General features: G+C 28.1%; 1 protein-coding gene across 3 annotated transcripts in view; it reads left to right on the top strand.

Moving 5' to 3' along the window:
* Positions 1-17,529, top strand: part of LOC132935546 (cell adhesion molecule Dscam2-like) — a 320,534-nt gene that overhangs the window by 219,213 nt on the left and 83,792 nt on the right. For all 3 annotated transcript variants that reach the window (XM_061002141.1, XM_061002142.1, XM_061002140.1), the window contains exon 8: positions 10,208-10,385. In XM_061002141.1, coding sequence (XP_060858124.1) covers positions 10,208-10,385 — 178 coding nt within the window. The remainder of the gene's footprint in view (positions 1-10,207; positions 10,386-17,529) is intronic.

Raw genomic sequence — 17,529 nt, 5'->3', positions numbered from 1 at the left:
CAAATTCTGAAACAATATTACTGTAAATAAAACAATACAATTATGACAGTAAGTATTTAAAAAAAATGTTTGATAAGGGAAAATACGTTTTATTATCTAGCTTACACATCTATATAATCGTATGTTTAAAATATCATTTAGTTATTCGCGCATACCAAAAAAGTAACATCATGGAAATTAATTAGATTATTTCATGTTAAACATTGTGTTAAATATTTAATTTCATATACACTTATATGGTACAGACTACAAAATATATACTTTTCATTAATTAAATTCAGTAATTATGTTATAGTATAATGTCAAAGATACAGAGTGAAATCCTTTCTGCTCACATTAGAATAAACAATATTCTGGCATCCCTTCAAATCAAATTCGAATTGTGTATTTTATAGATCATTCGCAATACAACTGCAGATACTTTAGCACTGGCCACACATCAGCATAATAGTATAATACCAAACCAACTACAAAGTCCATTAAAATTTGACCATAGAATAAAATATAAAAGCCCAAACAACCAAACGACACTTTTAGGACTTTGATTTAGTCACAAACAAAATCCAATCAAATAATTTACAGTTTATTTTATAGAGAAATTTAGATTAATTTAAAAACACAGTTTTTGAATATAATTTTAGAACCGAAGCTAATTAAAATATTAAAATCAAGGATTGAGTGTAGATAATAACATTTGTTGAATAAGTAGTTAAAAAAATCATTTTTGATACAATTACATACATTTATAAAAAAAAAAAATAATAATAATAAGAAATAAATCAAAAACGATTATATAGACATTTTAAATGTCAAATTTTTATTTAAAAATATGTTTTGCTAAGTTAAATAAATTGTTGCATTAAATAACAAATCTATAAATTTAAAAAAAGTTTATTTATTTATAATAACGATGAATAATGTTTTGTTATTACGTTGTTTTTTCTTTCAGCCAACGCGTGCAATAGAATTTTAAAAATCAGACGATTGTCTGGAATGTGTGGTATCAAAAAAAAATTGTCTTAGTCGTGTGTGAATAATGGATTAAAACGTTTCAAAAAGGTTAGAAAAAAGAGCTAATATATGTTTTTCTTAGTATACTACAAACGAGCAGGATATAAATTCTTGTTATTAAAAAGGTTTAATTTTATTTAACGGACAAAAAGCTATAAAAAATGAACTAAAACGTTAAATATTGTTGTAAGTATACAATTTTCCCAGACTGCAAAAAAGCAATAATTTCTGGCAATTTTGTTTTATTTATTTGCGTTTTTACAAATTTATAAAACAAATTATATTTTAATACATTATTTTTAATCAATCCTTGTAAAAAAATTACAATTAAATTCATAAAAAATATTTTTTGATTAAAACATGAGTTACTCTTGCGTATCACGATTATTTAACAACGAAATAATAAATTACAAAAATAAATAAATAATGATGAACATTTTTCGCAAAGGATAATATAATAATGATAAACATCTTTGTAATGTTCACATACTTGCTATTGTGGGCATGTCGGGAAAATATATTGTTATATACAGTCTATAAAATGATAAGTACCTGCGTACTACATGGTCGTTTATTAGTTTTTCTTTGGAAAAACTTTTTGGATAACATAACCTGGAATATTAAACGTTCGATCGAGTAAATATTGTCACAAAATGATCATTGTTTTATATCCCTAGTTTATTAGAAATTTTAAGTTAACACAATATTTTATAAAGGTCAACATTCTTAAGCCCATCTAATGTAAACACAAAACTTTATTAGTTTCTATCCAACCGATTGCGATGGATTTTTATGGGATTAAAAATAATTTACCTACACCTGTATTATGGGAATTAAATGATATGTACCTATCGGGTTTGCGTATATGCACACGAGTTATCCGCCATATGTTGTAGGTGTATTGCAAATGTGTAAAAATAATTAATTGTAAGATATAAATGATTTATTATGATTAAAACGGTTCAATTTTGAAATCCAGAAGTTTTGGAATATTATACTATGTAAAAATAATATTTTTAAATGCGAGTTATCTATATGATATTGATTTTATGTTATGCGTTATGTGTCATTTATCATAAATGATTTTCAACTCGATGAAATTAATAAAAATTTCCAACTATTTTTTTTAAAAATTATTTCTAATAATATTAATATTAAATGTGTGATCAAACGTTTTGAAACTTTTCTATATTATAATAGCTACGTATGGTGTGAGTATTAAATCATCTTGAAATTACGTTTGATCATAATAATAATATATCCTTGGTAGTATTTTTACACTTTTATATAGCATTATTTGCAAAACCAAACTAACAACACTTTACAAAATATGACATGTTTGGTACATTCAGACAAATGTCTTTATTATACGAGTCTTGATGGATTCTTTTTATTATTTATCCTGTCTTGAATTTAGGAGTCTGTTGAAAATAATAAATAATTTATACGGGTTTTCCAAAGTTACGGGTTCGGTATCATTCATTAATTTTCTTTAAAGTCTTCAGTTTATTTGCATGCATGTCAGTTCAATTATCTCTTTCCACTGTCGTCGACAACTTTTTACATCAAGGATACGATTTTTTGAAACTCGTATTTTAAAAATGTTGGATTTGATTCATAAAGTGCCGTACTAACTACCGTGATTGGCTATTACAGAGGCAATTATAACAATATATGGAGTCTCTATTAAATGCTAAATTATATATAAATTATATTTCTTAGGGAAAATACAATTTTACATACATACCTAAACCTGCAGTGAAATCACTCACTTTACTATCGAATTTATTCGTACAATTTATATGTATTTGTCGAGTATGCAATCAACACATTTAGGAACACTAAATATGACATACCAATATTAATAAATAAAATGCAAGATTATTTGAAATTTTGTCAAATATTTTAAAAATGGGCGTCAAAATTTAAAATTAAAACAAAGACAAATTCAAATGATCTTATTTTATTTTTCTTCAATTATTATAGAATTTATTGATATAGATATAAATACTAAACAAGTATAAACATAAACTTAGGTACTACCTACGTACTTTTTAAAGTATTATGATGATTGATTTAGGATTGATATATAATATAAACATTAAAGTACTGATTTGTACTTGCTACTCGTAATATTTTTAGTTAAATAAATATTTGGTAAATACCTGTATAAGTCATTTTTGCCTATACTATTATATTTACACTAAAAGATTTTTTTTTAAAGTATGATCATATGATCCTTATGTATTTTCTAGTATTATGTTCAAATTATCAAATTCAAGAGATCAATATTGAAACACTTCATAATTATTACCACATAGCAGGGATACACATTTATTGTAATGATAAAATTAATTGGACAAAATTGAAAAAAAAATAATAGTACGTATTAGTCGTATCACGTATTCTTAAAACATGTATAATAATAACATTTTACAAAAACAAATTATCTACCAATATATAATATAATAATGCAATAAAAAAATAATAATTAAAATTAAATTGTCATAAAATATGTTATACTTACAGAAATTGAATAGAAATAATTTTAATAATATAAGTTTTATATGGCAGAAAATTAAATTGTTATTTTATCAAATATTCTATTTGTTTCTCTTGTTTCTCTGTTTTTAAAAAGTATTTATTTATTTGTTATATTACTAAAAATTAACAATTTCATAATTTTCACAATTTAATTGTTATAGGTAGGTCTACTAGGTCCTACCTAAATATTACAAGAAAATTTATTTTGTCATTTGCTATTCTTATATAAAGTCCCAGAGCCAACGTAAAACGTATAAACGTATAAAATCAATTTATGCGTAAATTACTACGTTTTGAAAAAATAACACGGTCTGAAAAAAATTACAGAATACATATATAAATTCTAGTGAATGGGTTTTACTTTCCATAACTTTCCATTCATAACTATCTAATAACATAAATTTAATATTTTCTAGGGTATTTTTATCCCACCATATTTTGAACCAGGAACTGGAACCTTTTGAATTTATCGGCATCGGTTCCGCTACTGGTTCTCTAAAAATAAAATAACTATTCCGGTTCGGTTCTAGTTTTTTTGATAAAAATAAATAAAGGTATCAGTTTCAAATAATTTCGGTACCAGTTCCACAGAAAAGTCAAATAATTTTAAATACCTATCCAGAATGCTGGTTAAATTAGTAGTATTATGAGAAATAATAGAAAACTCATATGATCACACATAGTTTATGCCTTATACACAAAACAGTAATACCAATAAATTATAATAAATAAAATAGTTTTGTTTTTGAACCTAAAAGCACCTATTTAATTTAAAAATTTCAATTCGGTTCCGGCGCTTTATTTATGAAAATAAATAATTCGGTTCCGGTTTTTAATAGTTTAAAGGTTCCGGTTCCAGAACCGGTTCTTTTAGATTCGGTCCCATTCCCTGACACATAGTGATTATATTTACCAAATTATTGATAGGAAATTATAAAAAGCTTCAAATTGTACTTAATATGGCTATATAATGTATCGATTGAATTCTTGACATAAACTATTGGACTCTATCTAGTGGACCTTAACAATCTTTAAAACATCAAATGTATACGAAAAATGCAAAGTATCCCTCAACTGTTAATGTAGTCAAATTTATTTTTCCATATGTGTATTTATTGTGTAAATAACACGTACATAAATATATGTAATTCATTCCCAATGAACAGTGCTGTTGACTGTCGAGGGTAGTGTTAAAAACAATGGAATGGAATTCACCAAGACTTCATAATATATCTATGCAATTCAATTCAGATCTGGTTTAGATATAATTTAGTTACAATGTGGTGTATACAGACAGAGATGTTTCGAAACATTCACTATGTAGCAGGTGTCTTACAACTTTAATAAGCTTTTCAGGTTTTTCATGTAACACACTTAGCAATCATATTATACATTATTTAATTCAATTATTTATGTGTATCACACTGCCAGTCACCTGGTAAATAATGTTTTATAAATAGAAAACCTTGTTACAATATAATATCGAAATACATTATTGTAATTTTTTATATTTTTTTCAAAAATAACTATTCAAGAATTTTAATATAATTGATGTTTTTAAATACTGAAAAATAATGCACACTTTTTTCGTGGTTGCATTATATTATTATATATTAGGATATAAGATTATTATATACGAATGTAATAATTAAAACAGGGCAATTCCTCGTTTGAATTTAAATTCGGATGTAATTTAATTTTTAAAATAATTATCTACCTAGTATTTCACTGTCATACGGATGGGTTAAGAACTAAAAAATAATTATTACCACCATGTGTTTTTAATGAAATAAAAATCAAAGTTTATAACATGTACCGTGTAAGTATACACATTTCAAAATCAGATTTTAAATAATAATGTCTTTTAAAACATAAAATAAATCATGCTTGTTAATGTTAGGTTAAAAATATATTAAATTGTAGAAAAAAAATCACTAAATAAGTTTAAATTTAGTTGTCAATAATAATATTATAATTGTTATAGAACAAGAACGTTACAATGTTTAAAATATTTTCTATTTCTTATGTTTATTGGTACGTTTTAAGTGATTAGTTTAAATGTATGTCTGAAAATAACTCTCACCTAATTTATTACATTTATAGTAAGTACTTATCTATTACATTTTTATTACACGGTCTGTATGTAGAATTGTACAATGAATTTAATAAAATGTATATGTGAAATAAGGTGTGGATATTGGAGTTATTGCAGACTTATAATTAAAATTAAAATTCCATAATAACGTTTTTTTTTTTTTGAATTTGTTGTAATGGAATACATTTAAAACAGAATTTTATCGTAACCATAGCAAACAATGTTGTTAAATTCCATGCGGAGTAGTAGTTTAAACTTATATGATTTTCTCTATTTTTTCTTTTCATTTAATATCATGCATTTCTTTATGTATATATGAGAAATATTGATCCACGTATAAATATTGAACTTATTTAATTATTTGTATAGGTACATAACGGTATTAATTATTAATATTCTCTTGCTACTGTATAGTAAAAGTTTTGAATTAATGTATAATAATACAAAATAGTGTCTAAATTTAATATAAAAACAAAGTTTTTACCAAAAACAATTATAGGTAATCAAAAAGTCGAAACTACACAATCGATATTTTAATGTATTATTATTAAACTCCGTCTTTTTACCGGTTCATAACAAACAATATTTGTGTAAATAGGTTGATGTTTGGTAAAATTTTGTTTACTAAATAATTTATATTATATTATGTTACTCTAAGCTATTTAAAATACCTTTAAGTGCAAATAACTCGATACGAAAACTAGAACATGTTTATTCACACTAATAATCGTCTTATTAATATTCTAAACTGTACCCAAACGGTGTCCATTACGGATAGAAGTAATGATATTAATTACTTTACTATATTATACCATTTGGTAAACTAGGTAAACTAGGTAAACTAGGTAAGTACCTATCTAGATAAGGTACTAACCCTACAGCACTGCAATCGTATCGACGAATGACTGAGGATCACAGTTTTCTGTTTACAATATTACGATACTTTAGCCGGTCTTATTTTATTGTGAAATTCTGAATAGAATTGTTTCGGTGAATTAAACAATTACATCGACTTTTGTTTATTTTTAGTTAACATTATACACAGTTGTAAGGTTAGGTACTACTAGAAATGATTTTTAACACAATTAAAATATAATCATTAAAATCATACAATTTCATTACACTACATGGTTGTGAAATAGATTTGTACTTATATTTCATGGTGAAGACGTTACATTGAACTATATTTCAATATCGCAAAATACACAAATTGTCTCGTACACATTATATTGTATCCATCACAACTACACAAGGTGCATGACCGTTATAGTTTATCGGAATGAACGTTATTATATAATTAACTTTTTTATGAAAACAGCGAATATTACGTTTTCAATGGAGAAGACAAATTCGTAATACAAAAACATATTGTTATTATTGTTTTTTATGCGACAAAACTAAAAGTAGGTACGTAACGACGATGAAAATTTAATAGGCAGTGATCTGTATTGACGTAACTGAAAAAGGTGAAATAATCGGCTTACACACTTATTCCCATTTATTTAAAGCCGACTTTGTACATGTTCTTACATATTCCGCATCAATTTTCTATTATTTCTGATGATAAGCCTACACGCGATGGCACACTTTCTTTATAAAAAATATAATAATGTGTAGTAAACCTATAGAAACATCGATTTCGTTTACTTTGTATCAGAAAATAGAACGATTTTACACGTTTTACAATAGCCTATAGGTACATAATATAATACAATATTTATTTTTTTCATTTTTTACCATAAATCAAAGTGGTTCGAGAAGCTCCAAAGTTCACGTTGTATACTAATTGTCGTAGAACGGGTAGACTACGCACGTTATGATATATTTTGACCAATGATCAAGGTTTCAATAAGTAATATAACTGTCAATTTTTGACTTAAATAAAATAAAAATATTATGGAGTTGATGGAAACTATTTCAAGTGCAAATTTTCTTCGAACACCATTTGGACTTTTAGTTCCAAACCAACCGGGTGCAAATGACGTTGTGGTCGCGGTAACCGCACTCTAGTATAAACGATCTTGATAATTATTATATTAGAGCATTAGGTGATTATTGTAAGCTCGTACTATATTACAGACTTTATTAAATCTGCTAATATTGCTAATAACCGACATCATTATTTGTATTTAACACCAACATTTGCACACTCCAATATGAATTATATTGTTTTAGAAGTAGGTAATTTATCATTAATAGAGATAAACAATACTGGTGGTCACCCAAAATGTATAGTCATATAGACTGTTGTAAAGTACATCGCACGTATTTATAATATATCAAACAAAACCACAGACGAGATTAATATAAAATAAATAATTATTAGGTACTATAAAATGTTTAATGCACCTTTGAAATCACCGCTATACTTCAAATTGTAATCATTAATATTAAAATACAATTTTTTCTAACGTTAATAGGTACTCAGCATCACTTTATTCATAAGTTTTAAAAAGTTGTGCATTCTAAACGGCATGTTAACAAGGGTAAAGCGTTAAATTAAAAACACTAAAATAACGTAAAGTAAAAAAATATTTTGATCTGAATATGGTGCAAATAATTCATTTTTTCTTTTTAGGTATTTGAATTGTGAAGGCATTTATTTCATTTGTGAATAATTCTACTGGTCTGCTTGATAACTTTTTTAGAATTCCTCTTTCTTTATGAATTTTTTTTTTTTTTATTAAAGTATTATAATAATAATAACTTTAAATAATATCATATTGTTATTATTATTCATAATAAAAGTTCATCAAAGTACACTATTCAATCGCAAACCCATTTAATATATTCTGTTTATAAAATGTAATGAATGCAGCCACGATAGTGTTATGATGGAACGGTCAAACGGAAATACACATTTAAATTTTACCTTTCATTAAAATATATATGTATACCTATCTATCAATCTAGAGTACGTTTGTGTTACTATTTTGTCTTTGGCTAATAATTGAATGTCTAGACAACCGACCCGACGCTATAATAATTCAAATTTAATAACATTCAAAGCTCGTCTATTCAATGTATTCAACCTGAGTGATGTTATTACTTATAATTATTTAAGTTCTGAATTTAAAATATTCCAAAATTTAAATTTGCACTCTTCATGAAATTATGAAAAACATGTATTAATGTTTTACATGTATCTTTGTATGGAAATAGTTAGTTTTAAAATTAAATATTACACATGGTAAGAATTAAATAAGTACGAGTGAAACTAATAGAAGCAACAGGTTTTTATGTAACAAGATAATGCCGTTGAAATTAAAATGTAGATTTTATAAAACAGTTGTGAGGACAGTCATGAATCATGATGTATGGACCCAAATGTTGAACAGTAGACAATTAAGTGGAATAGAGGGTAAGTGTAATGGCGATGAGACTGCTAAGGTGAAGTGAATAAGCAGGGTTGAGTTGTAAAGTAATTCATAGTATAAGAGTGACATCCTTTAACTAGGCAAAATTAGGAAGAATAGATTAAGATGGTTAGGTGAGAAGAAAGGTAAATCGGAGGCAATGTGAGTGACCATTATAATAATCGTCAAATAAAAAAGAGAAGTCCTATTAACGAAGTCTTAATCGAAGAATAAATGGATAAATATAATACATAATTATTATAAAGACACAAAAATAGCTGTTGTGAGTAATGATGTGGTGAGGTGGGTGAACCCGATGGAGTAGTAGGAAATGGATGGCCAACCCCACATAAATTATATGTGTAGGGTGGAGAAAAACATGAATAATACATAGCCAACTTTGATAATGAACGATTTATCGCTATTATATATAGCTATAGTTCAGGAATATTACCTTGTTAATGGTTATAAACGTATCAGTTATCAGCTTACCACATAATAATAATTGTGTAGTTGTGTAATTGTGAAATTGTGTAATTCTATATTATTCATATTTTCCAAAAGAGCCAAATAATTGCGTTCATGTTTTTAATTTGTATAAATGCATTAGATACAGTATTTAGTTTTTCAAAGTTTTACTTTGTTAAGAACTAGTTTTAATAATAATAATAAATAATAAGTAATAACTAATAACTAATAATACTAGTATTTACCATAATATTTGTAATAAATACAATATTAAGTAAATTTAAAGTATCTCCACAGAGAGGTTTCTTCTCTCCGTTTTCCATGTCATTATTTTATTATATTTAGTATCATCAAATAAGCTTTTTGTTTAAACTTGCTACAGATAGCTTAGTAAAAATGTTGGGAAAAAAAACAATGCTAAATACTTTATAAATGTCATATAAAACATTAAATCAGTGAACTTTTTTTTATTTTAGATTAAAATGTGACATGACGTTGCATAAAATATAAGATCGTCATTTTTTAATTTCAGATTTATTTTTCACATAAACGAAACATTTCAAGAAAATAAATGTATTAATAATATAATCACCCTATTTACAATATTATAATAATATGAATTTTGATATAAATATATAAATATTGTATAAGTTTTACACGACACAATTCTAATATCATACCGATGATAAAATATTATTATAACTTTATTGCAATGATTATTTACTTCTTTTAGCAAATCGTGACCTGGTTGAAAGACGGTGTGCCTCGTAAGTCCAGTTCGTCAACTCCTCCTACTTATACGCTGAACGTAGATTCCGTGCAAAAAGACGATCAGGGCATGTACCAGTGTGTGGTTACCAACAAGCTGAACAACGAAATGGCACATTCATTCGCCGAACTAAGGCTGAGTGGTGAGTAAAAACCTATGTGTGACTAATTTATAAACAATATTGTAATCATATCCGGTATTAATTATAATATTATAATTACTATGCATAATTATTGTAAGTTCAAGATTGATTTCTTGTCGTATAAAATATAAATATTACAAAAGGGTCTTACGATTAATTATCTATAGACATGATAATCTTAAAGTATATAACCTGAAGGAATATTTTAATTTGTTTTTAAAAACCATTAGGGTGAAAATCTCAAATTGGCTTGCACACTAAATTAAACATACACTGAATTCACGCCACTGTTTACCGAATTATGTCTGTAATATTATAATATCAACACTTCATGTGTTTTATTTAATTTATCTTCGATCGTAGTAATATTGTGTCCGCTCATTGGTATAAAACCATTAACAATAATTTTTATAAATATCTGTGAATTCAAACACTAAACCAGCTATCAACAATTCACTAGCTCTCGCTTCATCGATGCCTTCAAATCCACTAATTGTACTTTTGTCCACCTGCACCATCCCCAACAGTTTAACGAATAGCTAAAAACATGATTTCCTAGAGAGTTACACATATATTCTGTGGGGCGGCACTACTGGATGCTTACCCATATCGAATTCCACTGCTGCTATTGTTATTTGTCAACACAATTACTTGTTGTTCACAAACATATATTATGTATATTAAACGCAATTTCTTTTAATTTAATTAAATAATATAATAATATAATATATTTGCCGTGCGACGGTCTGATAGTACAATATAAAAGTGTCGCAATACTGTTGTAAAACTACAACAAATCATCTGTAGGCCTTGTAGCCTGAAAACCACGATCTGCTGTAGTTGATGTAATGATATTTCTTCTTTGTCGTTGTCGACAAAATGTGCTCATTGCCGCAGCCATAATCGAATGAAAATCCTGCCAGCTCTTGTGCATTGGAGATCGTTTGATGTGAAATACACCCCACAGACCCCGCAAAGGATGTGGCGCAGTCAATGAAAATAGTAATATATTATATTACCCTAACCCTCCGACAAATAGGGCGATTGAATGATTCCACGTCCATTACTTAATATCGAGTATAATCGATCATAACCGTTCGTACATAATATAATATGACTTTTGTTTTCAAAACCGCCTCTGTTTATCTGGTGCGTTATAACTTAATAATAATAATAATTTACAGTTCGTTTTAGTCCGTTAACCAGACTGATATGACATCGATATGACAGATGCATTTTGAGTAACACACGTTTACAGTTTCGTAGACATTTAGCACTTCAAAATCCGTTTCGATCTAACGTCGACTATAATAATTGTTAATCTGACATATCCCGACTTATGGTTCGCGCGTATTCGTAAATAGTATCCCTCTCTATTGGATAGACTTTTTGAGTGACCGTCTCTTCCGAAAAAAATCCGTAAACACGTCGATTAATAATGCATGTAAGGAAATATTTCATTGATTTCATAATATTTACAAAGTTTGGATGGCCAAACTATAAAGACCATGTTGTGATTGATGATCGACCTACGCAAGTTTTTATTTTCATTACGTCGCAAAATATTATCTACAAATATATTTTATATTCTGTATATGTCATTACCGGCAATATAGGTACCATGGCCCGTATATTATACTTATCTGCAGTCGATTGAAGTACAAGTTTCATAGTATTTCGTTTGAAATCTCGAGAAACCGTTTCTCGAAATAATATCCATCCAGCAGGCGGTTTTTTTTTACCGTTTACAACTCAAAGCCGCCAGTTATAACCCTTACATTATAAATTTATAATATCAGGGTTAGGTTACTATTAATAGTATACCGGCAAACGTAATATATTACCGGTACTCGATGCATACCCAAGTTGAACTTTTTATAGCTAATTTATCCAATGCGATCATATACCGAGAAATAACCCGAGATATACCATATAAATTATATGCCGTCATGTTTGTATGCATAAACATACATATTACCAATATTATAATATAAAAAACATTATATACATAATAAATTCCCGTGATTTCGGTGAAAGAATAATCGAGTTTCTTTTGGTCCGACGACAAGACGTATTCCTCTAAGTAGTCTGGCGCTGTGTGTCGAATAGTTCCGTTTCCACATCGTCACGACGTTATATTATGTGAATATTATTCATAGTACGATGTAAATGGAATTCACGATCCCTTATAGGGGTGAATTCGTATGTTATGATGAGGTATGATGTGGAATATTTACTCGCACGCGACCGTATTATATAATAATATTATGCCCAGTGCTCCACTCGATATCGATCCGCCATTCGTGGATCGATCAATGAGTAGGTATATAATATTATTTTCTTTTGAAGAAAAACAGACGTTTACCTTTTTTTGTACGTACCTATATGGCGTGTTTCTGATGATTGGAAACCTCTATGTTTGGTCGTTCAATATTTTAATCGGAACTGACTTGTCAATCATGATCCTAAAACCGCGTTTGTACTCTTATATTAATACCCTTTGTAGTTTTTTGTATTTAGGTTGTACACATGTGTAATACAACTACTTTTATACTATTTCCATTACCAACAATTTTTATTTCCACCAATAAATTTTGAGATGGCCGAGTAACAGCATTTTACATTATATAATATATTATTATATACAACGTGTTCAAATTAAGTTCAATTATTAGTAACTTTTATTTTAAAATAGGCAAAATGAAGTCATCTAATTATCATACTTATATTTATTTAAGTTGTTTTCCTAATTATTTTGACAATTACTTGAAATCGTTTCTCAAATGGTTTGAAATGTTTTTTAGTGGAGCGATTATTGTATCGATTTTACAACAATGTGTTAAAAAAAATGCTGTGTTTGTCATCTTCTAGTGTTTACTGGTTTCACAATTATATTGGTTTATTTTTAATGAAAGAGTACAATACAAGAGCACAATTAAAATAACATAAAATAAAATAACAAGTGTAAAATATAATTATTGTGTTAAAAATTAAATAAAAATCAAATCTAAACTCAAATCTTTTTGTTTTTTAAGTTTTGAACATACCGAGTACTGAATAACATTTGAATTATATAAGAGGTAGCAATTATTACGTTCACCAAAGTGCATGGGTACAGCTAGTATTATTATATTTTAGTGCAGGTACAAAATTACATTTTCAAAATAATTAGATTAATTTTAACCTATTTCGTATTTATACGCAACTAATAGTACAATCAGGGAATAGAACCGAACCTAAAAGAACCAGTTCTGGAACCGGAACCCTTACTTTAATAAATAAAGTACCGGAACTGAACCGGAATTTTTAAACTAAATAGGTTCTTTTAGGTTCAAATATGTAATAATTTTATCTATCATCATTTAATGATATTACTGTTTTGTGTATGAACAATGTATGGTTATATGAGTTTTCTAATATTTCTCATATTATTAATTAAACCCACATTCCGGATAGGTATTTAAAATTATTACACTTTTCGGTACCTAAATTATCTGGAACCGATACCTTTATTTTTTTTTTTATCAAAATACCAGAACCGAGCCGGAACAGTTATTTTATTTTTGGAGAACCAGTACCGGCACCGACACCGATAAATTCAAAAGGTTCCAGTCCCTGAGTACAATATATTTCTAATAATAACATAAATATATAATAAATGATACATAATTACATAGATAATAGGTATATTGTCATCCATCCTCACCCAGAATTGTTTTTGGTATCATTAAACTGAATTCAACAAATTCATTTCACAATGATGAGATTCACTCGACGCCAACTGTACAAAATAGCCTACCTACTTGCCAATTTTCTGCTTTTGACCCCTCACTCGCCAAGGGTCTAATTAAGATCCAATTTGCTACCAGAAACCACACTCAAAGTTGAAGATTGGAACATTTTTACTGTTCACAAAGTGACGTCACACACACAAAAAAAACATTATAAAAATACATTTTATTGTAAAACCAATACATTCATCCCATCACTCAGAATATAAAAGTAGGCTTTTACAATATTATACGTTGTAGTGACAGAACAAGAACACGGGCACTTATGATATCGTGTCAACGCATATATTAAACAGGATGGGCTGCGTACGTATTATGTATCAACACGGATTTACTGTAAATTATTATCACATGACAAGTGGCTGTGGTAGCCGGCTACAATATAGCAACTTTATGAGTGTTAGAGATTTCTAAAATTGTTCGAAACCATGAAAACTCTACACATTAATAATTATGTATTTATAATCATCAGATATTTTTTGTTTATCCGATATCGTTCTTTTACACTTTCACAGCATCGTTTGCTGATTGCGATTAGTTGTATTGTAATATATTTTTTAACATAAGCGTCCATTTTATTTGGTCAATTACCAATTCGTATTATGTAGGTGCCTAGTTATTTACAATGATATCCGTGTGGTCACGGCTTTCGACGATAAGCTTTTGTTATATTATTATATTGATGTAGGTATTCATTATTATTTATATTTCTGCGAACCTCCATGTACAATAATTATAATAATATGTCGTCCCCGTTCATCGTGAAGTCACTTGGTCTGGTCGACCTCTACTGCGAACGTCGGTCCCAAAGGGTCTCGGCGAAGCGCCGTTCGCAATCTGTCAGAGGTCAGACGTGTTTCGTCGTCTTCCACTCGCTGACGGTTCTAATCGGCTACTGGACCCATCTCATGGGTATACAGGACGACAAAAAACAAAACGGTGCTTGCCTGCAGATAGGCACGGAGAAGTTTCACTGTTGGTGTGGTGATTGACACGTCAGTGGTTTCCGGGAAGCCCCGTTGACTGAGAGTTCGACGAGAATCGTGTCGTACAAGGCTAGGCAGCTTTGTAATTATTTCCAATGTATTTTCCGTCCAAAGTTTAGCGAAATTGTATAGAAAATAGCATCGTCTTGTTTCGCTGAAAATTCAACATCACGTGCAATCATTCGTTTGGGTACCTGTTTCACGCCAACAACGCTGTTTTTTGAACATTTAAATAATTGTTTTTTAGTTTATTATCGAATGCCGTGTTCAAATTTAGTCATAGATACACAAAAAATGTTTATGGAATTATTTTCACAAAAATAACGACAATATAAATGATGTACTCAACCTGCAAATTTAGAATTGAATAATATTTCGATGTATTCTTGAGACATTTAATGTATATAAGATTGTCCATAGAAAATCGTATCTATGTCATTGATGATCCGTCATTATTTTTTTGCTCCAGTATCGCAAGGCCAACATTTTGTCTCTAATTGTATATGTTTTTCATACATTTGCCTCTTTTGAAAGCTTTGCAAGAATGGTTGTACTCTTTGGACAACCGGTCTCAACCCTGTGGTGTTAATGGTCAGAGAACCACAGACGAGATAACTCGGAGTTATTCCTAGCCTAGTACGACATAATTAACTATAAATATTGTAAATTTGACACTTGAAATTCTACACCGTGATTGATGATCATGTTATATAGAATGATTTACCAATTATGGTCACCCCCCATTTTTAATTTATATAATACACATTTTATCAATATACTGATTTTTGATTAATATTGATAAATAAAATTTTCAAGTAACTATAGCCATTATATTCTCCATGTTCATTATTATCGACAAATAGTCTTTAGTACACAAAGTTGAATAACCCTAAAACTGCTCGTTTGAGTTTTGATTTTGATACAGAAAAATGTACAGAAAAATTAAAAAGTGGGTATCTATTTGACAAATGGAAATTAGTGTCAACAAAGCACATTCGATAAAGCATAAACGATTTCTTTCAACATTATCTTCGAAGAATCCAAATATCAGATTTGAATAACTTCATTCTCAAGTGGAAAAAAGGGATGATGATGCTTGATGAATCACTCTGTATACAGCCATTAAGTATTATAATTACATATTATTAGTGATTTTTGCACCTGTAAACATTTTTTTGTGGTGGTTATAAAAATATTATAGGTGAAAATGTATGATATACATTTATTTTGATATAATACGACAAAAATATGAAATTAAGTGCGAGTATATCTTTGAATAATATTTGCGAAGTTTGTTATTTTTCACAAAACAGGTATACTCAACATCTTGAACAAGTTTTAAAAGTCTCAAGAACAATAAATAAATATTATTATATTACGATATTAGTCTGTATTTTCATGATATACCTGCCATTTGGCATTTTCACCTTTTTTCCATTTTATCATAACTCCAGTTTTAAAAGCATTTTTGATTATCTTAATTACACGTTTCAAAAATTGTTAGTGAAATAAGTAAAGAGCCCTACTCATAACATTCATAATTATATTAATTGAATGCACGGGTTAGAGGCAAGCTTTTACTGCGTAATTAAACCGGAAAATTAGTTATGAAAAATATACAGAAAAGCAGAAATAACTAAACTAACAGCAATTACTTTGGTTTTAAATTCGCAATCAATAAACATTTTTAATTAATTATCATAAAATAATATTGCAAATTGTCATTATTTTGTATAATAACCTATACTCCATTATACCAATAAAACAAAGAATGCCTTAATATTTCTCAAAATATAACTTAATTTTTATGGAAACTATAGTTTACATACAGACATTCCCAGTTTTTAAAATAATATTTTTTATTTAACTTTCACTAAACTGTGTTTTAAGATTTGGAATATGTACTTAGTCATTACTCTTTTAAAAACGTTCCGTTGTTTTTTTCAATCCACACGACAACGAGTTAAACATATAAAAAATATATGTATACTGTCGATAACAACATTCCTTTTATAACTAGTTATTTTAATTTTTTATCAGATATTCTTGCACCAACCTGTATACCATGGATCCATCTATATATTACCATACGTTGAATAAACAAGGTCTTTGCATTATAATATCTAAGTTGTGCACAAGATACTAGGCATATTCGAAGACAACTGGTGTGAATATTAGAATAAGAATTATGTCAATTCAGCACTCCAACGTGTATATTTCAAATCGTTCTCGTTAATCCACTTATATATTCCAATTATATAGCACAGTGTTTGCAAATACCGTAGAATTCTGCAGGTGGGTGTGTAAATAATTTCGTACATCGCTTATGTAGCTGTCGAGGGTTATTGCCTATTAGCAATAGTATAA

The sequence above is a fragment of the Metopolophium dirhodum genome, chromosome 1, assembly GCF_019925205.1.
Source record: "Metopolophium dirhodum isolate CAU chromosome 1, ASM1992520v1, whole genome shotgun sequence".
Taxonomy (NCBI): Eukaryota; Metazoa; Arthropoda; class Insecta; order Hemiptera; family Aphididae; genus Metopolophium; species Metopolophium dirhodum.
Note: the sequence above shows the minus strand (reverse complement) of the source record. Positions and strands in the feature narration are given on the sequence as shown.